The sequence below is a fragment of the Anabas testudineus genome, chromosome 5 (genome assembly GCF_900324465.2).
Source record: "Anabas testudineus chromosome 5, fAnaTes1.2, whole genome shotgun sequence".
Taxonomy (NCBI): Eukaryota; Metazoa; Chordata; class Actinopteri; order Anabantiformes; family Anabantidae; genus Anabas; species Anabas testudineus.
This window is the reverse complement of record NC_046614.1, coordinates 24,411,736-24,437,020: the sequence shown is the minus strand read 5'-3', so window position 1 is coordinate 24,437,020 and position 25,285 is coordinate 24,411,736. Positions and strand designations below refer to the sequence as shown.

Here is a 25,285-nt window from a genome sequence, read left to right as displayed (position 1 = left end):
GGAGCAGACTGAGGAGTAAACTGAGGAGCAGACTGAGGAGCAGACTGAGGAGCAGACTGAGGAGCAGACTGAGGAGTAGACTGAGGAGCAGACTGAGGAGTAAACTGAGGAGCAGACTGAGGAGTAAACTAAGGAGTAGACTGAGGAGTAGACTGAGGAGCAGACTGAGGAGTAGACTGAGGAGTAGACTGAGGAGTAGACTGAGGAGTAGACTGAGGATTAAACTAAGGAGTAGACTGAGGAGTAGACTGAGGAGTAGACTGAGGAGTAAACTGAGGAGCAGACTGAGGAGTAGACTGAGGATTAAACTAAGGAGCAGACTGAGGAGTAAACTGAGGAGCAGACTAAGGAGTAGACTGAGGAGTAAACTGAGGATTAAACTAAGGAGTAGACTGAGGAGTAGACTGAGGAGTAGACTGAGGAGCAGACTGAGGAGTAGACTGAGGAGTAGACTGAGGAGTAGACTGAGGAGTAGACTGAGGATTAAACTAAGGAGCAGACTGAGGAGTAAACTGAGGAGCAGACTGAGGAGTAGACTGAGGAGCAGACTGAGGAGTAAACTGAGGAGCAGACTGAGGATTAAACTAAGGAGTAGACTGAGGAGTAGACTGAGGAGTAGACTGAGGAGCAGACTAAGGAGTAGACTGAGGAGTAGACTGAGGAGTAGACTGAGGAGTAAACTGAGGATTAAACTAAGGAGCAGACTGAGGAGTAAACTGAGGAGCAGACTGAGGAGTAGACTGAGGAGTAGACTGAGGAGTAGACTGAGGAGCAGACTGAGGAGCAGACTGAGGAGCAGACTGAGGAGCAGACTGAGGAGTAAACTGAGGAGCAGACTGAGGAGTAAACTGAGGAGCAGACTGAGGATTAAACTAAGGAGTAGACTGAGGAGTAGACTGAGGAGCAGAATGAGGAGCAGACTGAAGAGTAGACTGAGGAGCAGACTGAGGAGTAAACTGAGGAGCAGACTAAGGAGTAGACTGAGGAGTAGACTGAGGAGTAGACTGAGGAGTAAACTGAGGATTAAACTAAGGAGCAGACTGAGGAGTAGACTGAGGAGCAGACTGAGGAGTAAACTGAGGAGCAGACTGAGGATTAAACTAAGGAGTAGACTGAGGAGTAGACTGAGGAGCAGAATGAGGAGCAGACTGAGGAGTAGACTGAGGAGCAGACTGAGGATTAAACTAAGGAGTAGACTGAGGAGTAGACTGAGGAGTAGACTGAGGAGCAGACTGAGGAGTAGACTGAGGAGTAGACTGAGGAGTAAACTGAGGATTAAACTAAGGAGCAGACTGAGGAGTAGACTGAGGAGCAGACTGAGGAGCAGACTGAGGAGCAGACTGAGGAGCAGACTGAGGAGTAGACTGAGGAGCAGACTGAGGAGTAGACTGAGGAGCAGACTGAGGATTAAACTAAGGAGTAGACTGAGGAGTAGACTGAGGAGCAGAATGAGGAGCAGACTGAGGAGTAGACTGAGGAGCAGACTGAGGAGTAAACTGAGGAGCAGACTGAGGATTAAACTAAGGAGTAGACTGAGGAGTAGATTGAGGAGTACCGTAAGTCGAGTCAGCAGGTAAAAGTACCACAAGTAAAAAAAAACAGTTTAAAAAAGAAGCGTGAAGAAGTGATGGACTCGAAGCATCAAGAAGCCAAAAGAAACTCGCAGATCCAGATCAGCTGATGATGATGATGATGATGATGATGATGATGATATCAAAATAAAACTCAACTGTTATTTCTTGTACCAGAAATGCAAAAAAGTTCAAAGGTCATTTCAAGAAAGCAGAATACGGATCTTAAATCATATACACAACAAAAGTCAATAATATTCTGTCCAACAAACCGCTCTATGGATGTTCCTCTGACGTGACGTCAAAGTTGAACAAACTCAGCAGTTTGACATTCGAAGTCATCGCGAGTCTTCGCAGTTTTAACGTCGCCACACCGACTCACGACGAGTGACGTTTCATCAAACTGCTGTAGAGAAACAAACCACCCGGGTGTTTCTGTAAGGAGCTCGGCAGATCCTTCTCAAAAGTTCTGCTGCCGCCGCTTTTTGGCCTCGATGGCGTCGAGGATGGGCTGCCTCTTGGCCTGGTAGCGCTGACGGATCTCCTCGATCTCCTGCTCCATCTGAGGGTCCAGAGAGGCCAGCCGCAGCCGCAGCTCCTCCACCGTCCACGTACTCACCTACACAAAGACATCAAAGGTCAGCTCGACTTTTAAGACAACTTTTTGTTCTTTTTGGTCAAATCCATTCGGCAGCGTGACAGAGTTTACGTGTACGTACATAACCAGGTTACAGTCGGCTACAGTCAGCTCCTCACATTGATGTGAGGAAGAAACACTGTTGTCCAGTGGAGCAGTTCGACTGCTGCTAGTTTTAAACATCATAACACAGGAATCTGCTAAAAAGTGCCATTTTTTAAACTTCTGGTACTTTAACTATGTTTAAATGTCGATATTGTTGTTGTCAAGTGAAGCTGAGAGTGCAGGTCTTTAACCTTAACTGAAGTATCTGAGTACTTCTTCCAATGTTGGGACGAACGTAACCGACCTTAGCGTCTGCTGTTACAGATTGAGGATTTGAGGACTTCGAGCTCAGAGAGAAATTGGTACCGAGCCCATTAATGGACACAGATCTTTACCACAATCTAAAAATATCTCACGCATGGCAGTGATAACGAGGTGCTTTCAAAGGCTGCATCCATTGACATTTATTCAATCTCTCTGTGCTGTAGGTCTCAGATAGGGACCTGCTTCCTGCTTTAGCTTCTCCCCAGGGAATTCCCCCTTTCAGCTTTTACCAGCAGTACTTTGCTCTCAAGCTATTTATTACCCACAATCGATGGAGCTAAAATAACATCGGCGTCCTGGTCCACTAGACGGTGAACCGAGGATGGAAGGTCCTACCGCCGGACTACACCAAGGTCAAGGTAAAACTGACACAGAGGCACAAAACCAATTATTTTGAAAGCTCAATATAGATTTAGGGCCCAAAACATGAGGCAACATTCACTGTAAATCACTATTTATTAAATTTACCTTCGCTGATTAGTGACTATTACATATACAATGAGTATTACAATATTTATTTAATTGATTTATGACATTTGTCTGTAAAATCACTGCAATTGCTGTTAGGATTAACTGCAGACACTACAACTAATACTTTATATTTATACTGATTAATACACTGATTCTTTTTCTAATTAATGGACTTAAGACCATATGACATATTTAGAGCTGAAATTAATAATAGTAAGTAGTAGTAGTAGTAGTAGCAGCCGTATTAACGGAGAGAAAAACAAACACTGAAGTAAAATACTGAACTTTTCAGGCAGAATCACTTTTTCCTCTGTTTTGTTTTAAGATACTGAACCGTAAATGGATGAGACTGTGGTTTCTGTGGTTGAGATGTTTTCTGAGATGGAAATGGAAAAAGGAAAACCAATAAAGAAGAATAAAAATAGAGAAAAGGGGAGATGACAGAATGGAACTGAGGGAGACTGGTCGTTACGTCTGCTTCTCATGAATAATGCAGGTTAGTGCTTTCCCAATGCCTTTTCTACGCTGCTTTGTTGGACTAGTGAGCCACAGATAAAATGGTAAATACTGTTACAAAAAGGCTGAGAAAAGCATGCTTAAAATACCAAATAACATTAGAGTTATAAAATATTAAATCATAAAGGTGATTAAATACAGATACTACCAACAGCTTAGTTTTAAGAAAGTGCTCATATAAACCAAAAACTGATCCCAGAAACGTAATGACAAGCCGACTGTCCCGAATAACACATTACATAAAAAAAAAAACATCTGGTAGCAAAATACAAAAATAGCAGAAGACAGATCTAAAATTAGACTCAGCACCAAGCTGTCAACACGCTGCCTCAAAGTATTAAAGATCCCATAAGAAATTAGCTTTTTATCCCCACATTTGCAAGTCTAATGGAACAATAAATCCCCCCCAAGAGGATTTGTGTCGTCAAGTAAAGTCTATTTGATTTTACTCTTACTGCCTCAGACTCTAAATGGTTCAGTAAAACCACACATATTTGTTTTTTTGCTTCCATTGTTGAATCCTACAGGGTCCTGTTGTCTGTGTCAGTGACAAGTACAGTTTTTACACACACAACATGAACAGATTTTACATTAAGATTAAATCTATGAAAGTTTCTAGTTGTCACAGCCATTAGTGATTCACCTACTAAAGAAGGTGTTGTGTGTGGGCAATTTATTCCAGAGGTTATAAACTCGCTTGAATTCCACGTTCACAGTATTTAAACAGTCCTTTGCTGCCAAATCCACAACCATGACTCCAAAATACTGTTTTTTGTTTGTTTTATGAATCACGACTACACAGGAAAGTCTGCACAGCTGTTTGAGAAGATTTATTGCCCCAATATCTTCTTCAGTAGAAGATCAAGAACACAAGAAGATGTCCTCTGAATTTCTAAAGCTGACTAGGCAGCAGGGTGGTCTGGTAAGAGAAACCACTTCAGATTTAAAGGTCACATATTTAATATTTAATTCCAGCAGCAATGTTTTGTCTCAGTTAAATGTCCTTGTGCAAGACAAACAGTAGTGTAGTATTCCAGAGTCTCCAGAAACATGTAAACTAGAACCTAGACTAGAAGAAACTAGAAGATTTTAAAACCTTACCAAGGTTTACCTGATCGTATTTAAAAATTCCTTTTTTCTTAGGTATCGTCGTGAGCTGGTCTGAGAACAGCAGCCAGCTGACCTGAAACGGACCTGACGATAATCAGAGTCGACCAAAAACACAGTTGACCCGAACAAACTGAGACACAAAGAGAGCTGAACACAGACCCGAGCAGCAGCAGTACATGTACGACTCTGTTCGACGTCACAAAACAATGTAAGAGGTTTTACCGAGTCCATGTGGATTCATCCTGGTTTTAAAAAGTCGCGTGATACCTGCAAAGTATCATATTGATATTTTCTGCCACAAACACACAAACGCAGAGCTTCTAACTCACCACTTCGAGATCTCCTTCACCAGGCAGTTTGCGGTTGTCGGCGTTGTTTTGTCGTCCTCCATCATTGTGGATGTTGGCCTCCTTTTCTTTCTGCTCAAAGTACTCCAGGAAGGACGGCTTGGCCGGCTGCATCGTCTCATCTCTCCCTGTAAATATCACACAACCAACATGGACTTAATGACAGCAGATACACAGGGGGTTCTTTAGGATCATATTTATATTTGCTTTTAATGGGACACACTTGACAGGAATCCCGGGTATTTTTAAGTAATGGTACGAGTTCAGGGACAAAATTGTGCGTCTCACAGGAAACTTCATTAAGTACGTCTGTACAATCTAATGTAATCCAATACGGCAGCTCTGTCTTAAATTCTACTTTCACACAGTTTTCATTTGCCAGATTCTTTAAAACGTAATATTTCTACTATTATTTACTATTTAGATCATAGTGGGAGTTCTACTGCATTACATTAGGAGGTGTTTCTTTTAGATTGTACAGGTGTACCTAATAAATAAATAAATCTCACAAGAAGAAACAAAAAAACTGGTTCATATGTCTACATAAAATAAACTTCTGGTCAAATATCCAGTTTTTTTAAATTGACAAGTGAACTGGAGTTGCAGAATCTTGTGATGCTGAGTTCAGCTGTTGTGAATTCAGTAGTCATGTTCTGCTGGTTTCATCAGAAAGGTCTACGGTGGTGCTAAAGACAAACTTAACTAACCTTTATTGTCTAAGCTTCTTTTATGTTTTTCTCTCCATGACCACAAATGCAAACATTTCTACAAAATCTGGCAGCAGAAATTAAAGACACCGAATTTAGCAACTTGCTGAAACCTACTTCTGTGTTTCACTGTGGGCGTGTCAGCTCCGAGCTTATCCAACAATTTGTGTCACTTTGTTCCAAATAGCACTTTGTTTTTGTTGCTGTGATAGTGGAGAGACACAAAAGAAGGATCTTGGAGACTACAAATAAATCTCCTCCTCCACAGCAAGGAAAAAGTAAACTTACTAACCCACTACTACATCATAAAACCTGTGTCTTTGTGTAAATGAGGGTTTTCTTGCTGCTGTAATTATTGAATTGCCTTATGAAGCAAACTGCTCATGTCTAATAAAAGATTAGCAGGGATGAACTCTGCGTCACCTTCGTGGGGACTTTACCCTAAGAATCAAATCTAATTTACTTCTGAAATATTACAGGTTTTGAATTCTGCTAATCCCACTGAGAATAAACACCTCTGTCTGCTGCTCTGTGCAGTTTCCAGGACGTTGTTTTGGTTAATAGTCCAGTTTCCTAATGGCTGTCGATTGGTTGAACTTGATAAAGGTTTGTTTCATCTGCTTTCGGCCGTCTAATGGTCAAAATGCAACAAGTCTACAAGGAAACAACCCATCTGTTTAAAAAAACTGTAAAATAATTAATGGCTGTTTATTCTCCATTTCTCCTGCCACACTGAATAAAGCTGCCAAGAACCACGACCTCAGAGAAGCCATTGTTTGAGGAAACCGACTGCAGGCTGTTTTTTCAGCACAGTCAGATGACGAAAGGCCAAACCCATAAAAACCTATGATCTAATGTCTTTGTTTCTAGTTTAGCATCTGGTGTTATTGGTAACTTGAGCAATTATCTGACTGGTCAAAGACTCTTTCCAACTGTTCACATTCCTATAAACCGTGACCCGCTGTGCTTTGTTGGTTGCTATGCCAACCCCATGTGGAGGCAAACGAGCAGTGTTTCTTCTGTTTTCATGGACACGTTTGATATTTTCTGTCATGTGTTGGGAAGGTGTGTAAGTCTACTCATTACTGTGATGATTAGTGTCACGTCTTCAGAAATAAAGGTTAGGTTTGGTTCATGTGTTCTGTCTAAGAAGGGTTAACACGGATTCTGTTGGAAAACCACATGGCCACAGCATGAGTTAGTGCTAGACTCCTATTATATGAATGTGCTAACCTGCCATGTGAGGTTTTGAAACATGATTTTTCACTTTAAACCTCAACCTTAGACATCACTGGGGGAAGACGAAGTGGAATATTTTGACAAACATAAGGAGCACCAGATCTGTTTAACCTTACAAGGTACTTGTCCAATTTTAATGAACCCCTGTGTAAATGTTTTATAACATCCATCACGCGCACTTTAAACAAATCAAAAATTCTGAACAGATACTTTAAGATGCTGCTCTACCTCCTCAACATCTTAGTCTGAAGTCCATTTTTGTGTTACTAACAGACTTATGATACTGGTCAGTGCTAAAATGGGAATGACTGAAAGTAGAACTGAGTTGAACAAATACTTTTACGTGACCCTTTCCCAGTTTGCAAGTAAATATCCCCCTCATAGCATTTCATTTTGTTTGAGGAGTGGAAGCAGATAAAACATAAGGAGGGATGAGCAGTGCATCAAACTCATTAAACAGATTCAATTTTGTGACTGATTTAATCAATAATTTAACCAGTTTGGTCATAATCACTCTCATACGCCTTCTTCTAATGAAAGGACTCTGGTGACCTTTAGGTCTTCTCTGTTGATGAGGGAATGGAAAAGAAGGAGGAGTGCTCAGATCTTTTAACTGGAAGCAACATAAACCAAAATCACTTTGCTGTAATTGGGCGATTAATTATAACATTAAACTGTAGCACGGCGCAGACACTGAAAGGTTTGGGGAAGCTGCCTCACTGCCCAGAGATCCAAGAAATGACAAAACACAGACTACTAAAGAGATTTTTGCCATTAGTGTATGTCACCCACTGACAAGCCCATTATTTTGTTTTCTGTGTTCTGACGCCGACTCCTCTCTGTTGTGTCTTTTTTGACCAATCGAATCATTAGTCATTTCACAGCAGTCGAACCACTGCAGGAAGTGAACACAGTTGTGTTTACTTCGAGGTAAAAAGTATTAATGCTGCTAGTTAATCACTGCAGTACACTGTTTTTTTGGCCACTTGGAGGAACTGAGGTTGAACTTTGACTTAGTATTTTAAACTTGCTAGAAATCAGGCAAAAAGCACAATCGGTCATGTGAAGCCATGTTTACTCTCTAAACAACAGTTGTGGCGTTTTGGACATTTTCTCTAAGTCCTCTGTTTCCTGCTGTAGTCAATGCAACAATAAAGTAATAATAATAATAATAATGATAATAATAATAAAAATTTTATATGCACAATCTTCTGTAGGTTCACATTTGTCTGTGCAGATTCTCCAACACCCAGGTCATGACATTCCAAAGCTGCTGGAAGAAGGCGTGTCATCTCAAGCTTCTTCAATTTGACTGGTAGGGACCCTCTGGTATTTAAGCTCAGTGGCTCCTATAAATTCTATTGTTGTTTACTCGTCTCTTCAACGAGTAAAATTAGGGGGTTTGGGACTTTACAATGTTTAACTACAAACGAGGAAGCTGATATATTCAACCAGAGAAACTGAGCTCATAAAAATAACACAGTTGAATTAAAAGCTCTCTCTAACCCAGACAGTGCTGAATGATTATGTGTCACATAACTAGAAACCAATCTCAAAACCACAATTCTGGCAAAGTAAAAGTTTTATACTGCTCGAGGTTAAAGTGAAGGTTAAACTGTGGTGGAGTATAAAGAGTGGAACTTACCAAAACTAAATAAATCAGGTAAAGAAAGCTATTAACTCCAATAACTAGAACCAATAGAGAGGGTATTAGAAAATACATGGTCATATTTATTGTGAGTGAGTTCACTGTGATATTAATACTTACACATGTATGTAAACATAGGTAAAAAACATGTAATAGCTGTATAATTAGAGAAAAGCATTGGAAGTTTAGACAACATAGCTGAGGCTCAGAGTCTCTGAATCCCTCCTACTTCAGGCTGCTGTTCAGAAACACAAAGACGGAGGAACCATTTAATATAATGTGTCTAACTTTGTTCTTTGCTGCTGTCAGTTTCTGTCTTACTGCTAAAAATATCTGCAATAAAACCTTAAAAATACATATAATAATCTGAGCTGCTGTAGATGTTCCAGCTCATATTTCACCAGAATGATAATTATCAAGATTTAAAAGCGATTACTGTCGCTGTTTGATGTGAAGAGACGGCTGCTGTCAAGCTGCTGCCAGCGATACATTTCTGTCTCAGTAAAGAAGATCAGATCACTGAAGGAGATCCTTGCCAACTTAATGTCAATAAAAACTTTATTTAACAGGTGTATTCAGCTTAAATCTGAATGAAGGATTTGTCATAGTTCTTAACAACTATCTTATTCTCTCTGCACCAACATGACCTCATACTTATGCTAATTTATCATGTATTGTACGCATCATGTTATAATCTGAGGCTCTGCTCTGTAACTACACTACAGCTCAGTACCGATGGCGAAGACTGAAGCTGCTCTTTCACTTCTTCCTTGCTCTCTACATAAAGATGAATGTTTCTCTCCTAGGAGAGTATACCTTAAGCTGACCCTTCATTAACTTTTAGAACCATCTCTTACCCTGTGAAATATGAAATCATCCCAGCTGTTACCATAAAAGGTTTGCTTGCGAGCTTGGCAGCTAGTCCTGCAGTTAGGGAGTACTGACCTCGACTTTCTGTTGTGTTCTGTTTTACATATTTATTATCAAGATGGTTTAATCGCCCAGCCCTCAGAAAAACCCATGTTGTAAAGACTTCCACAATCTGAGTCAAATGAAAAATAGGAGTGTTGAAACTCCTCATGCATGCACTCGTCACCTCTCCTCTCGAGTCCTGTAATGGCCTAATAAATTTGCTGCCATAAGCCACAGTGAAACTTTTCCACGTGATTCAAAATGCAGCAGCACGCTTCATGTATGATCAACCAAAAAGGACACGTCATGTCACTGTTCACATCTCTGCACTGACCTCCAGTGGCTGCCCTCATCAGAGTCAAAGCTCTACCACTTGTCTACAGAGATGTCAACTGGACAGCTACTTTAACACTAATGGTTCTGAAACTGAGGTCAAAACAAATATCAACAGACTTATATCGTAAATCAAAAACAAAACTGTGTTGAGTAACAGTAAAGGATGCTGGCTATCTGTGTTTGGAAAGTGCTGAGAGCAAATGAGTGACTAGTCTTCTTAAAAAACAAAAAAATAAACAACAAAAAACAAAACAAACATCTGAACCATACAGAAAAAAAACCTAAACCTACAAATTAAACCTAGTATATGACATTTGATTTAATAATCAGAAGTTTAACAGACTGTAAGATTAAGATTTTAGTTATTTAATAAACCCAATGAATTGGAGACGGAGAGAGAGCGACAGACAAAGAGTGTTCTCTAGTGACTGAGGGTTAGTGGCTTATCAGCAAAAATTAAAAGGCTGTTTATTATTCAGCACCATTAGAAGGAATCAATATCTGATCTAATATCTTATCTTGACCGTGAGGGCCCATTCTGCATCAGACCACGGCCATTAGTTTGGGACACACACAAACCGCCCAACACAGACACGACTCTGTACAAAAATCACACAGACATTAGGGAACGGCCATTTAAATATCCCCACAAAGATACACACTCACACAAACACACCACTGTAAGATATTGGGGAACTAACGTAATTATGAACTCTAAATGTTCCAGTGTTAATGCAGTTTAAACTACCAGCAGTGGAGATCCATACTAACTCAATATTAGGACATCAGACAGGAGACGGTGTGTGTGTGTGTTTTATAAGGTTGTGTGTAGGAGATTTGGCACAGGTGTCACAGGTGTCACAGCGTAGTGTGGATCTCATGTCATAACTGCAAATGATGTGCAATCTGTTTGAGTAGTTAGTTTCGAAAGGTGTGCTGTTATTATTTGGCTCAATGAAACAAACAAAAACTATTTTGTGTAAGAAAATATTGAAGAATCAAACCTTTTCTGGAACTAGTTATCTGACGATCCTGACGCTAGGTGACAGAAACACATCATCCTCACTATCAGACCTTATCCACTATTGTGTAGTGTACTGATGACTGAAGACGTTAATGAGTAAAAGCCATCACTTTACAGCATATTCCACCAGCAGTGTTGTATCTTCCATGTCTAATGAGGGCTTTAGCTGACATGTCTGTGACTCTGCAACTCATTATGGTGGTTTAATCTCTATTGCTGACTATTTTCAGGAGAACACAGGAGGTTAGGAAATTACCCCCATCATCATCCAAATGTGGCTAAGTCCTATCAGTGGCTGTTGATGCCACCACACTCCTGTGGCTTTAACAAAACCTCATTAGATGAGGTGTAGGAGTTGTAATATAGTGACATAAACTTCCACAGTAGTTTTAATTCCATCAGCAAAATACAAGTGCTGAGGCACTCAGTGCTTTACTGGAGTCACACAGAGAAAAAGCAAACACACACACACACACACACACACACAGTGCTGCAGTGTCTCATTGGGGTTAATTCTTAGCGTATTAAAACAAACACATAAAACACACCCACAGACTGCCAGCACTGATGAACAGAGTCCAACTCTCGTTGAGACTCCCTTCCAAAAGCATCTAATACATCCAACGCTTACAACTCCCACACTGCAATAAAAGAAAAGACTCCAACAGTTTGATGCAGCACTATCACATCTCTCAGTAAACTCCAACAAAAGTTAATGTATTCACTGCACGAAGAGACGCCGACATAAGTTTGTCGACTCTGCTGGCCACCAAATGATCAACACTGCTTGCTACTCATTCGGATCCTCAAGCCCTAGATCCCTGCATGTTTACTATCTGTCTAGGTGGCCCCCGTAATTGTACTTATTGGTCCTCCTCAGACTAAAAGGACATAGCTGTGTCCCTATTCAGAGGCAACTGACCACACGACTACATTCAACAAATCGGAACAGGTCCAAAGGTCCTCTAGCTGGAGCCAAGAAATGCTGGTGTTCCTGTATGCCCAGTTTTACAGGAGAGTGTCTTTTTGCAGGTCCCCTTTAGCCACTCAGTAAAATCCAACAGTAAAATCACAGTGAACAGATGACCAATTCACTGGTGCATTCAAAATACAACAACAACTGGCAACAATAAATGTATTCTGCAAAATCTGCCTCAGTGAGTACATTAAATCCATTCTTGTCTGACATACTGTATATTAATATAATATATTTGCTGTTATATATATATATTGTTATAAAATGTGATAGCTGAAAGTTTTGCTGTAAACTCCACTAAAATCACCAGCAGTTTGTGGATGTTTGACTTTCTGACACTAAATAAGACTTTTATTAATCCCACTAACTTCCAGTACTTTGAAGGCAAAAACTTTGTTTCCTTCAAATGTTTATCTTCCTAAAGTTACTCTTCACTGTTGGTGAATGGATTAATTCATCTTTTGCCCTCTGGCATGTGTGCAAGATGCCAACATAGTATCTAACCCACCCACACACCCAACACAGAGATACTACAGTTACCACATGAAGTCAGGGAACCTCACCCTATGTCACGGTCACGCGGTGCCCCCTAGTGGATGAAAACAAAACCTTACAGCTGCACTGTTTAGATTGTGAAAACTACACACATCACGCACCACATGTAACCACATGGTCATAGAATCTCTGTTTTTTTGCCATTTACAGGTTAAAAAAAAGACAAGATCCTGGTGAAGGACCAAATATTTATTGTTAGTGATGTTTAACGGGTAAACACTGTCACCAGCACTAAAACAACCCCAATTTAACAACCATGGTCCCAAATTAAGGCCTTTTTCTCGATCGTATACAACAAAGAATATCATCAGCATATCTTTGCTCTTGCTTTTGACTTATGGGGATTTTTCTGGCATGTCACTGGAGTTTAGTGCGTTTTTTGTGTCTCGATGCAAATGTCATTGTTAGAAGTCACACTGATGAATTTCTGAAATATAAGTAGTTTAGTTAATTGAAGCCTCACAAACAGAGATTAAAGAGGACTACATTCTATAACACGTATTATAATCAGCCTGTGTTGCCTGTTTTAAAACGTGTGTTCCTCATCAATTGGTTCCCTTTTCAGTAAACTGGAAGCCAATTGCTCGTCATCTGTGTGAGACGTGACCTGTCTTTGTATAACACGTCTCTACACATGCAGAAGTACATTTCTAGAGAATGTGACTTTAATGGTCTTACTTTTCATAGTACCGGCCTCCTCTTCGTCTTCATCCTCGTCGTTTATGACCATGGTGCCCAGCCCCGACTGAATGGTTCCTGTATTGTCGTGATCAATCATAGTCCGTGCCGTACCACCGAGAGAACTTGCTAATGAACCAGCAGCCCTGACGGTTCCCGAATCGCCTGTTCCTGCCCGAACCATCGTCCCCTGGTCGACCTCATCCTCATCCTAAAACATACAGACAGACAGTGAACCTTTATTTCAAGAGACAAAGTTGTCCTGTAAATGCAGTTACTACGACAAGCAAGTGTAATTTTATTAATGCTCATTTGTTCACATCTGAAGTTAAATTAAAACTACAATGACACATTTTTACTGGTTAAAGTTTTTTGCCTTTCTTAGTTCATGTAAACGAATATTTAATGGTTTCTTTGTTTTATGATTATTAAAGTCAATTCTACCGAATTGTCGTCAGCGTCTGCATCCTGGTCTTGCTGTTCCACCTCTTGTCTCTTCATTTTGATCTCCATGGCGTCTGTGATCAGGACTCTGAGGATGGAGTTGGGCTTGGCCGACTTAATAAATGGATGCTGAAGAGAAAAGAATAAGAATAAACAAGAGAAGAGGAAGTAGTAGATAGCACTCTTTGTTTATTAGCAGATCTGGCTTCACTTTAGGGGCTCTACTGCTTTAACTGCATATAAACTAGAGGTTTTAAAACCAGACTGAGATTTATCCTATATAACACACATACTGCAGACTGTTTATTACCAAACCAAGTAGCAGGGTTTTACACAGTATTACCTGCAGTAGCTGTGTGGCTGTTGCCCTGTTTTCTGGGTTTTTCACTAAACACTGGCTGACAAAGTCTTGAAAAGCTGGAGACCACAAATCTGGATTCCTAAACGTTGGGGGTGGGTTGGTGGGAATCATGAAGATGGCCTAGAGGAGGAAACAGAATTCAGTACACCCAAGGTGAAAGTAAGTGACTAATAAAGTTTTTCATTCAAATACTTTATTTCTTACTTAACGTCTCATTTTTAAAAACATGCACACAGACAGTAAACACATTCACTCACCCTCATAGGGTGAATATCAGCATAGGGCGGCTTCCCCTCAGCCATCTCTATACCAGTTATTCCCAGTGACCAGATGTCAGCCACACAGTTGTAGCCGATCTCCTGAATGACCTCCGGCGCCATCCAGAACGGCGTGCCGATGACTGTGTTTCGTTTTGCCATGGTATCCTGAGGTGGAAATCACTTTTTGAACACTTTTCTTTTACGGAGCACCAACTCAAACAGAGATGGAAGATGGTGAACAGACTTCAACCACTCAAGACAAACAGAGGAGCTTATATATAAAAAAGGAACTATTGCTGTTGCACGGAAATGGTTTAGGTATGAAAAGTATAGCATGGACATTAAATAAATTGGACAGAAAAATCAAACACACATTACAAAAAATAAATAAATAGAAAAAAATAAAAAGGATAAAAATTAAGACAAATCAATAAAAAAACTTTAAAATGAACCCATGTGTCCTCTCCCATCAGAAACAACAGGCCACATGTTGACACGTCACCGTGCGACACATCTGAATGGATTCAGTGCCATGGTTAATGTTATCAGTTAGCACCAGTGCTTTTCCTACTATGAGAAGTCAAAATGTCTTCTGTGAAGACGACACCATATCTAAACACACAGTCATTATTAAATATATTTTAACTTACTGTGAGTTGCCCAGCAACTCCGAAGTCGGCCAGTTTGGCCTGACCCTCTGTGTTTAGTAGGATGTTTCCTGCTTTGATGTCTCTGTGGATTTTCCTCATGAAGTGAAGATACTCCAGACCTTTCAGAGTCGACTGCAGGATGGTGGCGATCTCCTCTTCAGTTAGCTTCAAGATGGAGACAGAGTTATTATATTATAATAAAACTCTTCATCCAAATTCAGACAGTTACAGATGTTATAGCTAAAGCTTTTCGAGCAAATACAATCGCTCTGTAATACTGTATGAAAGTTATGTGTATTTGATTAATTATTAGTATCTGATTACCGTCTTGTTGCGTATTCGGATGATATCAGACACTGATCCAGCTCCACAATACTCCATGACAATCCACAGGTCACTGTTTTTGAAGTAGCTGCCATAGTACCGCACTACATGGGGACTGAACACAGAGAATGAACTCAGGACGATCCAGACTGCAGTCACTCTTTATTTATGAGTTGGTGTCTTTGTTAGTTAAAAACACAGACGTGCTGTCATTCAGGATAGTATAAAATGAGGCCTGTTTAAAGAGTATCTTTAGTTATTTTCTAAATTAATAATTTTTCAACAGACACTAAAAGTTACTCTACTCAGTCTAATGTCGGTCAGCCTGGATTATCTTATTCTACTGTGCTGTAAACATTAGTTGTTGTCCTATTTAATTAAAACATCAGCCAGACACAAAAGTGTTGCCCTAAATGCTAAGAAAGATTCAACTGCACATGTGTGATATCTAGTGGTGGAGTGCTGGCTGCTTAACAAACATCAGTAAAGCTATAAATACTTCCATTACTGTGTGAACAAATTAAACTGGTTGTAGAGGAAAACTGGAACCACCAAACCCCCGAACTGTCATTTCACTTCTGTCATTTTTTAGAGGAATTGCTTCCTGACTCATTTTACTGATGCTGAACTTTGCAGATACTGTTCATCAAAAAGCTAGTGATGCTTGTTTTTTTAAACCATTGTACAAAGCTCGTTACACTCAGCTGACTCCTCCCTGATACACAACAACAACTTCACTCGTTATCAGTTTATTTTTAGATACGTGTTCTTTAGTTGCCTTTGTTGTTTCATCACTCACACCTCGAATAATTCACAGAATCCTCCACTGACCAACTTCTCCTTCTGACTGGAATCATTTAGATGCACGCATGTGTTCTCTTCCGTCATTCTGCTTTTTTATTCATTAAAAATAATTTGAAACTCACTGTATCACGTATTGTTGGAACATATAAAAATCAGAAGACTTCTAGTAAAGACTAATCATGTGTGTAAATGACTGAGTGATGTCTCGGTCGAATGGAACTGTTGATGTATTTCCCCTGATAGTTGTTGTGACAACAGTTGCTTTGTCTGGAGGAGTTTTGGCTTATGGAAAACACCCTCTGAAAATGTGACAGAGCAAAATAGCTTGATTCATTTATTTTTATCACTTTGTGCAAATTCATCTGCCAGATAATTGTAGTCATTATAAAGTGCCCTAAACCTTATACTTCAGTATTGTAATTTGCCCAAGTTTTATGTCACACCAGTGGCGCTGTTATTACCTTTGTCACTTTTAGAAACATAACTTCATATAAACTGTGCGTATAAGTACCTGTTACACTGCTGCATGATGGAGATTTCCTTAATGATTTCCTGAAGATCCGACTCCACAGGAACTTGTTTAATGGCTACAATCTCCCCTGTCTCTTTGTAATTAGCTTTAAACACACAGCCATATGACCTGCAGGGGGACAGAAAGATGTTTAACATGATGTCTTAGTTGTTTGTGTCGTCAGTGAATGATCCTGTGATCATTTAATCTCTGGCCACAACTCCTTGTGGTCCTCCAACAGAGAATGTTGTGAGGCACATGCTCTGTTTACCTGTACCTGTGGTTACAATGGTTTACCTGGTTACATTTAGTTTTAATTGGTTTAAAATCTGTTTAAATTATAAAAATTTTAGGGAGAAGATGAAGAAGAAGAAGAAAGAAAAGGGGACCCTACTGGCAGAAATTAAGTCAAAGCACCAAGCACACTTAGTATATAAGTTTCAAATAATATTTGTTAGCAAAAACATTACAATCTAAAAGATGTGCTGCACCAGAGCACAGTGGGGTGCAACACTCACAATCATGATTGTACAACTACAATCCCAACTCTTATCTTTAGTTGTGATGTTCTTGAGCCTACACAGCTTCTTGCTGTATGATGAGACTTTGCAGAAAAAGTTTAACCAAATTCTTTCTACCCACATAACTCTTTATAGTTTTGACTAAATCCATGTGGTGCCAGTCACTGTTGGATAACCACAGTTCCTCTTTCCAAATGAATCTAAAGACTTGTGAAACAGCCTAAAACGGCAGCTGTCAGTAGCCTTAATGATGCTAAGTTGGAAAGTTTCCTAAAATACGTTAACAGTGTCTTTTAAAGTTAATCCAAGTACTACGAACTATGTAAGCGTTTCGATCGTCCAGGTTAACCTGCAGGAATATCTTGTTTTACTTGTGCAACATGTTTCAGAGGAAATAAAATCCTGACAAGTGAAAACAATTTTAAAGCTTTACTGTAGAAACAGACTGAATCGTGCACATACACTCTAAGAATCTAACAAAAGAGCAAGTAAGTACGACAGACGAGCTGCACAAATGTGGGGATTTTATTTTGCCCCGGTGGGCATCATGAATGATAGCATGTAGTAAGCAAAGACATGAAGGATAAGGACTCTGTTAGTATCTCAGGACAGCTTGCCCAGCAGGAGTAGCATGGAAGTGTTTCAAATCGTATTTTATATTTTGGCCAATACACAGTCTAATATAAATTTACACCAGGATCATGAGCCACCATCTACTGTTTGTTATTGTCTGTTTTTTCTGTTAGTGCTGCATGATCTGCTGATGTGTTTTGTAAGGCTTGGCTTTCTAAGCATGAGGAACTTAAGGCTATCAGTTGTCAACATCTGTACATTTAGCTGTAGGTCTGGATTAGTCTTTATTTTGTCACATCTTATGAATTCACTCTCACCAAAAATCAGAAAAAAGAGCAGAAAGGCTACAAACACATTTAAACACAATTAGTGAGACTACGGGGGTCATTAACATCAATGTTACGCTGCAGAAAGAAATGTTACTGTTGGAGTTACATTCACCAAAGGGTTAGTCACCGAAATGACAGCATCAGCCGTACCACACACACACAGGCGTCAATCAGCCGCTCAGAACAGGAAGTGTGTTGAGACACAGGATATGAAGAGGCAATGTTTATGTTGATGAGCCACAGAAGACAGGAGGTTTATACAGAGTTAACGAGAGGGGGGAGAAGTGAGACAACTTGAGTGACAGACAAAAGTAGAAGAGAGACAGAGGAAAGAAACGTTTATAACAAAATCACTAAGATACCATTTCTATACAGACCCATTCTATCTACCTGCAGTAAGTAAAAATGCTTCTGAGTTGGCCATCGGCTGATTTGACCGTCGATACGACTAAATGACTCACCCTTCACCGAGCTTCTCCAGCACATCAAAGACTTCCTCTGGCTGCTTGGTGAGACTGTCCTCGCTCAGCTTCTTCAGCTGTCTGTAAAGACAAAGAGAAAAATCCAGCACCATGTATAACTTCTCAGCAGACATATTCTGGATTGTAGGTAGATATAAACTGTCTACGACGAGCGATGGTGGTGTGAAAATAGTGGGCAACTTCATTTTTAGTTTCAATTATCGGCTTAGACGAAGGTAACGTGAGGTGATGTATTAGTCCATCTATTTCTTTGACCTCAGCTTGGTGTCACAATATTAAAAATAAAAAAAAGTTTTCAACTTTTAACATTTTAAAATACCAATATTTTAGGTAGCATAAAGAATTAAACACTTATTTTATTGTATTATGTATGTATGTATGTATGTTTATTTAATTACTTTTAGCTTATTTGTATAGCAAGAATGTACTAACATAAAAAATGAGCAGGAAGTGGGTCAAATAAAGATGAGGAAAGAAGAATACAGTGAATAAAGCTTGTGTTTTAGTTTTCTCCCTGCTGAAATGAGAGTGGTGCTACAAAACCTGTCCAGATGTTTGAAAAGGAACAAAAATAGACTCGGTACACAAACAAAAATAGATCCAGACATGTCCTAGATTCAGCTTGTGACAAGCTATTGTTGGAATGATTACAGGAAGATGGCAGGAAATATCAAATTAAGTCCATTTCAAATCAAAGACATAAAATGCAGCTACACTTTCCCATTTTTGGTATGATACCGTCTTATCTCTGTCGCCTGTTTGGGTGGAACCATGGATGCTTTATACAATATTTAGTGCAACCCAAACGAGTGCAAAGAAAATGTTGAATTTATTTTGGTGTCTGAAGCAAGATCATTTTTTTCAATCTTGTATTCAAATATTTATTTTCAACATATACCACAGGCATATTTGCTTTTTTATTGACAATAACTATTAAATAGTGGAGACTCTGAAGTGACATGTTACATATCTGTAACTTGTGCTGCAGCTGCTCCGTGTAGCTCTGGTCTTGCCTAAGTTTATCTGCTCTCAGTGATGTCTGTAACATGCTGATCAGGGTTTGTGTCTTGTTTTCATTATTTATAATGGCTCGTGTTCTCAATAGGCGTCTGAAACCTCAAAGTACGTCCAGTTCAGCAGTCTCTCTCTTCTCATCAACATGTATGTGTATCCTGTGCTTTGTGCATACTGTGGTCTACACCGTGTAGCAACTACATTAGGCTCCGTCAGTCACAACTTTGTATTGAAATAGAGCAAAGGCAGTTTTTCCATATGGTGGAACCATGAGAGGGTTGATCTCTCTCTGAGTAGATGTTCCCACAGCAGAGAACATACACAGTTCTGATGAGGTGGATGTTGCAGGGAAGCAACAGAAAACATTAGGATCTGTGCTACTCTATGCAACTTCTACACTGAGTGGCATGACACACAGGCACACAGGCCAAAAATGGCTTTTTGACAGAGAACAAGTGAAAAAGCGGAAATCCAATCTTAATTTCTAGGCTTCACAAGCCCCGTGAACCAACTCTTCTTCAGAATATTGTCCAATTCCATTTGGAAAGTCTGAGGAGCTGTGCACAGGTAACTGCAAGCAGCTTGGGTCAACTGTTTTGTGTGTTACATTATATTATTATTAGAATAGTGATACACAGCCTGATAAGCCTATGTAAAAACATTTCTGTCCTCAAGCTGGAACTAGCAGCTTTTGAAAAAGTTGTGTCAGGTTACCTTTAGGAATATACAAAAACACAGGGGTCTTTAATAATCTTTAAACATGCACATGCTCGAGCTATATTTTTAGTATCTGAAACAGGATCATCATCAAACATCATGGAACCAGTAACTCGTTCTTTAAACGTTTTAGGGAGAACTGTTTACTCTGCCCAGCATGGCCGTCAGCCGAACTGCCCAGTGTGTCGACCTCAAGCCGCAGAAGACAGAGAGCGGAGCATTCAAATGCTAATATACCGTAGCAGCCCTTAATCTAACTTTCAAGTGGAGTCTGTGAACTTCAACAAAAGCATACGTGGTTAAATGTACTGAACATACCAAATGTTTACATTGCTAAAATTATAAAGTCCTTTTGCCTCAGCTTTCTTTTTCTTGATGTTTTTTGATGGGGTCCAGTTTCAGTAGTGATTATCTGACTCGAGCACTAACTACTGGTTATACTGTTGTTCTTCTAGGATCAGAGGACCAGCTGTGCATTTTAAATAAAAAAAACATATAGACAGGGGTATAGGAGATCTTCTGAGAAGTCCCAATCTCTGTTTAATTTATCGTAAAATTTTATTTTAACAGTTGACAAAGGCTATTTTCATAAATAAGCAACATAATTGAGTTTTCAGTGCCTACGTACAGATGAACTGCAAACTACACTCTTACATCAACTTTATGAGGAAACAGTGGATGAGTGAGTGCACATGATAACATTTTACTGGCATCGTCCTGATATGTGGACATAAAAGGAACTCCCCAGTTCCTACTGTCAAAAACACACACACACACAACGACTACAATGAGCAGACAAACTAGTTTCTAAACCAAACAATAAAGAACAGGTGCTCCTTTTTAAGATGCTCCTGATGCATCAATTTAAGACTTTATGAAGATTGTTTTGGTCCAATAACAATGGTTTTCTGTTTTCTTACACTAAATTATTAAAACTGTATTTTCTTTTTAAGATGCAGAGTACAGTATACAGCTCTAACATACACCCTCTAGGTCCATCATAAAAAATGTAAACACTATGAATTAAAACATTAAACGTTCTGGGGAAACAAGCAGTTGTTTCACAATGCAAAGACCATATGTTTGATGAATTGTGACTGCTGTGCAGACTGCAGTTCAGTTATGACATCATTACATGAAACATGTCTGGGTGGCTTAACGCCCCACTAAACACACTTTCCTGGGGAAACCCCCAACTCAGGACATAGCATAAGCAATAATTTCTTTTCATTACATTAAATTTTTGTCTAAATAGCCAATTATAATTTTCCAGAACATAAAACCACTGACACACAAAGACAAACTAAATCCTAGAAAGAGCGGGCAGTTTACAGTTAAATGCAAAAGTGTTTCTGCCCAAACGCAGAGACAACTGGAAAACTTTGGACGACAAAACATTAATGACAGGAAGATCACAGAAGCCAGTCCTCTATTTCTAAGTCAGCTAAGAGTCTCTTTCTATTCATCATTTAAATTTAGTCATTTTGCAGATTCAATTTACAAGTGAAGCACAAGGTAAGCGTAAGGAGGTCTTACCTAATGGCCCTACTGGAGGTAGGCCACAGCTAGGATTCAAACCCCAAGTTCCCACATGGAGGGCAGCGATCTTACCACTACACTATCAGCCGCTAGGTAGGCAGGAGGAACCAGGAACCACTAGAATATGAATGAATTGAGTGGTTTTTCACTTCTAATCAAAGTTTCACTCTTACTGAACTGTGGTCTCTGAAAGGCTTTCAGCATATAACTCCAGCTGACAGATACCTTGTGTCTCCCAGCTCACCAAACCAAACCTGTAGACAAGCGCCTGCATCTGCTGGGAGCTCATTCACTTAAACCTATCAAGATTAAAGCAACTGTGCTAAGATCCTCAAATACAGTTAAGGAATTAAACTGGATTAGCAGGCCTTTGATAGTAGTAAATCTTGGGGACTGGCCACAACAGCTTAGTTGTATTAGATACGTTTAGCATGTTCAATAAACATGAAAATATATATATATATAACAGATGTTTATCTTTTTCCATTTAATTTATTTACTTAAGCCTTTTGAATAACCCTATTTTAAATAGTTCTTTCTCCTTCTGTACTGTTGCTACTCATGTATTTTCACTGTAAATCTGCATTTTAAACATGCTAAATCTAGGTACATTTGTGTTTGCAGGTTATTTAGGATCTGTTTTTCTTTGTTTCTTTTGTCCTTGTAATCTCATCAGTAATAAATGTATAAATAAACCTTAGTAGTCCAGTAGGAAAGTTAAGTAGATGTTAGGCCCTCATGAGAAACTAAACCTGTCCTTTAGCTTGGTTTCAGAAGCAGCGCCATACAGTAATACTGAAATTAATTATCTTAACCGAACAGCAACTCATGAAAATGAACTGAACTGGAAAACCACTCAAGAAGCAAAAAGGTTTCATTACACAGCTGAGAAAATATTTTGTTAAAATTTTACTCATGAGTAATAATAAACTACTTTCTAACTCACAATTTTCTCAACCCATATTAAACCCTAGCTTATAAATAAACAAAATTCTGGAAACGGAAAAGTTAACTAGTAACTAGAACCTATAAGTGTCAGTATTGGGGTAAAAAGAGCAATAGTTCTCTCTGTAATATCACAGTTAGTGAAGTAAAGGTATAAAGTACTATGAAATTAATTTACATCTAGTCATTAGTCAAAGCTTTTATCCAAAGCAAGTGGACAAAGCAGGAGAATAGAAAGAAAATCCTAATATTTAAATAAAGTACAACAACCTCGACTGTTTTACTTAAGTACAGTAAATTAATAAATGTACCTAGTTAATAAAAACGTGTAATTGGATGTTAGTGATGTTCCTGAGGACTCTGGTGTCACATTAATTTCCTATTAACCGTCCAGTTTTCTCGGAGTATCTGTTGTGTACTAATATTTACCAAGTTAGTTCGTTAGTTAGTTAGTTAATTACTGTTAGTTAGTTAGTTAATTACTGTTAGTTAGTTAGTTAATTACTGTTAGTTAGTTAGTTAATTACTGTTAGTTAGTTAGTTAATTACTGTTAGTTAGTTAGTTAATTACTGTTAGTTAGTTAATTACTGTTAGTTAGTTAGTTAATTACTGTTAGTTAGTTAATTACTGTTAGTTAGTTAGTTAATTACTGTTAGTTAGTTAGTTAATTACTGTTAGTTAGTTAGTTAATTACTGTTAATTAGTTAGTTAATTACTGTTAGTTAGTTAGTTAATTACTGTTAGTTAGTTAATTACTGTTAGTTAGTTAGTTAATTACTGTTAGTTACTGGGTTTATTTCCAGCCCAGCTGGATCCAGATCCCTTCAGATCACCACACATCAAATAAAACCCATTTCCATCGGTGTGTTTCCTTTAGCTCACCTGCGGGGGTTGTTCCTCATCTGTACTTTCTCCATGTTGTCGTCTCTTCACACTCGGACTCCTTTAATCCGTCTGTAAGTCAGTAAAACTCGAACTGGGCACGAACCAAACACTCGGTGCTAACTAGCAGTACCACCGTGTGCTAACGCTAACGGGCTAGCAGCAGCTAGCAGGGTAACGTTAGCTAGCTCCGCTCACTTCCACAGCAGCGTCCCCGGTGCCGCCGCCGCCGCTCGGTGGCCGCGAAAAACACAACGTCCGGTCATGGTTCGGTAAAGCGAAGCTCAGACTATGTAGAGACTACACACGGAGACCGTCTCCACACCTCCGGACTCATCCTCCTCCCGCGTCTCAACAACTTCGGACTTGTTTGACAAACCGCTCGGCAGCCGCTGACATCCAACCCGGAAGAGAGGGCAGGAAGGCGGCGCGAACAAAGACTGCGGTGCCGGGCAGCGGCCGCTGGGGGCGCTGCTGACACGGAACACGGCACTCTGTGTTCAGTTTATTAGGTACACCTCCACCTCCACCTACAGCCATACCTACACCTCCACCTCCACCTCCACTTATACCTCCACCTACACCCATACCTCCACCTCCACTTATACCTCCACCTCCACCCATACCTCCACCTCCACCCATACCTCCACCTCCACCTCCACCCATACCTCCACCTCCACCTCCACCCATACCTCCACTTATACCTCCACCTCCACCCATACCTCCACCCATACCTCCACTTATACCTCCACCTCCACCTACAGCCATACCTCCACCTCCACCCATACCTCCACCCATACCTCCACCTATTCCTCCACTTATACCTCCACCCATACCTCCACTTATACCTCCACCTCCACACATTTAGTCTAGTCCAGACCTGCAATACATTTTCCTCCAGGAAGGTGACTGTTTTCCAGGAGTGTATTTATAAAGGCCAAATCATCACAGAATTATCTCAAGGCACTTTACAAAATAAGGTGGAGCCTCATGAATTCATAGAAACAAACACACAATCCCCCTTGAGCAAGTACTGGGTGACAATGGGAAGGAAAAATTCCCTTTAATGGTAGAAACCTCCAGCACAACCAGGCTCAGGGTGGGCGGTAATCTGCCTCGACTGGTTGAGGTGAGTGGACAGTAGAGATAAGAGGATAGTAGACAACAAAAAGGAACAGATAGAACAAGATCAGGGAGAACGCCAGCAGCTTCCTGGTGCATCCAGACAGTGGGACCTGGAACATTCAGCCTCCTCCCATGACGAGGACCTAGAAGGATAGAAGGCACAAGGCAGAGAGAGGGACACAGCCTTTTTGCTGACATGCTTGGGAGAGAAAAAACAGAGTTAGATGAAGAAGTTCTTGTTAGAATCAGTGCTGTGATCTCGTTGGCAGGTTTCTATGGGCTACACTGGAATATTGGACTTATTAGTTACTGTAATTGAAACCCACCCACCAATCGAGTACCAACCCAGCACACCTGTACTTCAATACAGGCTCTGAGTTTTTATTACGAGTATTTTTGGGCAGCTGTAATAAATGTTTTTATTTCAAAATTAACTTTATTCAAGGACAAGTTGTAGAACATAATCAGATTGTTTTCTCGGTCTCTGTCCACCTAAACCTGGAGTTTGTAAATCAGCTGGAACACGACAAAAACATTAGTGTAAAACCCATAAGTAATTCAGACACAACTGGCTTTAATGAAATAATGCAGTTACAATCATTTTAGGTGAGTATATACAGGCTATTGTGATTTATGAAGTTTAATTACCCACTCTCATAAGTAATAGAATAAAAATAACCAATCCAGATTTTTCAAATACATTTGAA

General features: G+C 39.7%; 1 protein-coding gene across 1 annotated transcript; it reads right to left on the bottom strand.

The window, feature by feature from the left end:
• Positions 1-1,444: 1,444 nt before the first annotated feature.
• LOC113154975 (serine/threonine-protein kinase 4-like) lies at positions 1,445-23,874 on the bottom strand. The gene is made up of 11 exons (XM_026349426.1): positions 23,454-23,874; positions 18,335-18,415; positions 16,451-16,579; positions 15,136-15,250; positions 14,812-14,976; positions 14,159-14,326; positions 13,884-14,021; positions 13,541-13,669; positions 13,097-13,307; positions 5,004-5,149; positions 1,445-2,190 (listed from the first exon to the last, which is right to left on the bottom strand). Exons 1-11 carry the CDS (start codon positions 23,486-23,488, stop codon positions 2,032-2,034), a joined length of 1,476 nt encoding a protein of 491 aa, XP_026205211.1. The 5' UTR covers positions 23,489-23,874; the 3' UTR covers positions 1,445-2,031.
• Between the last annotated feature and the right edge of the window lie 1,411 nt (positions 23,875-25,285).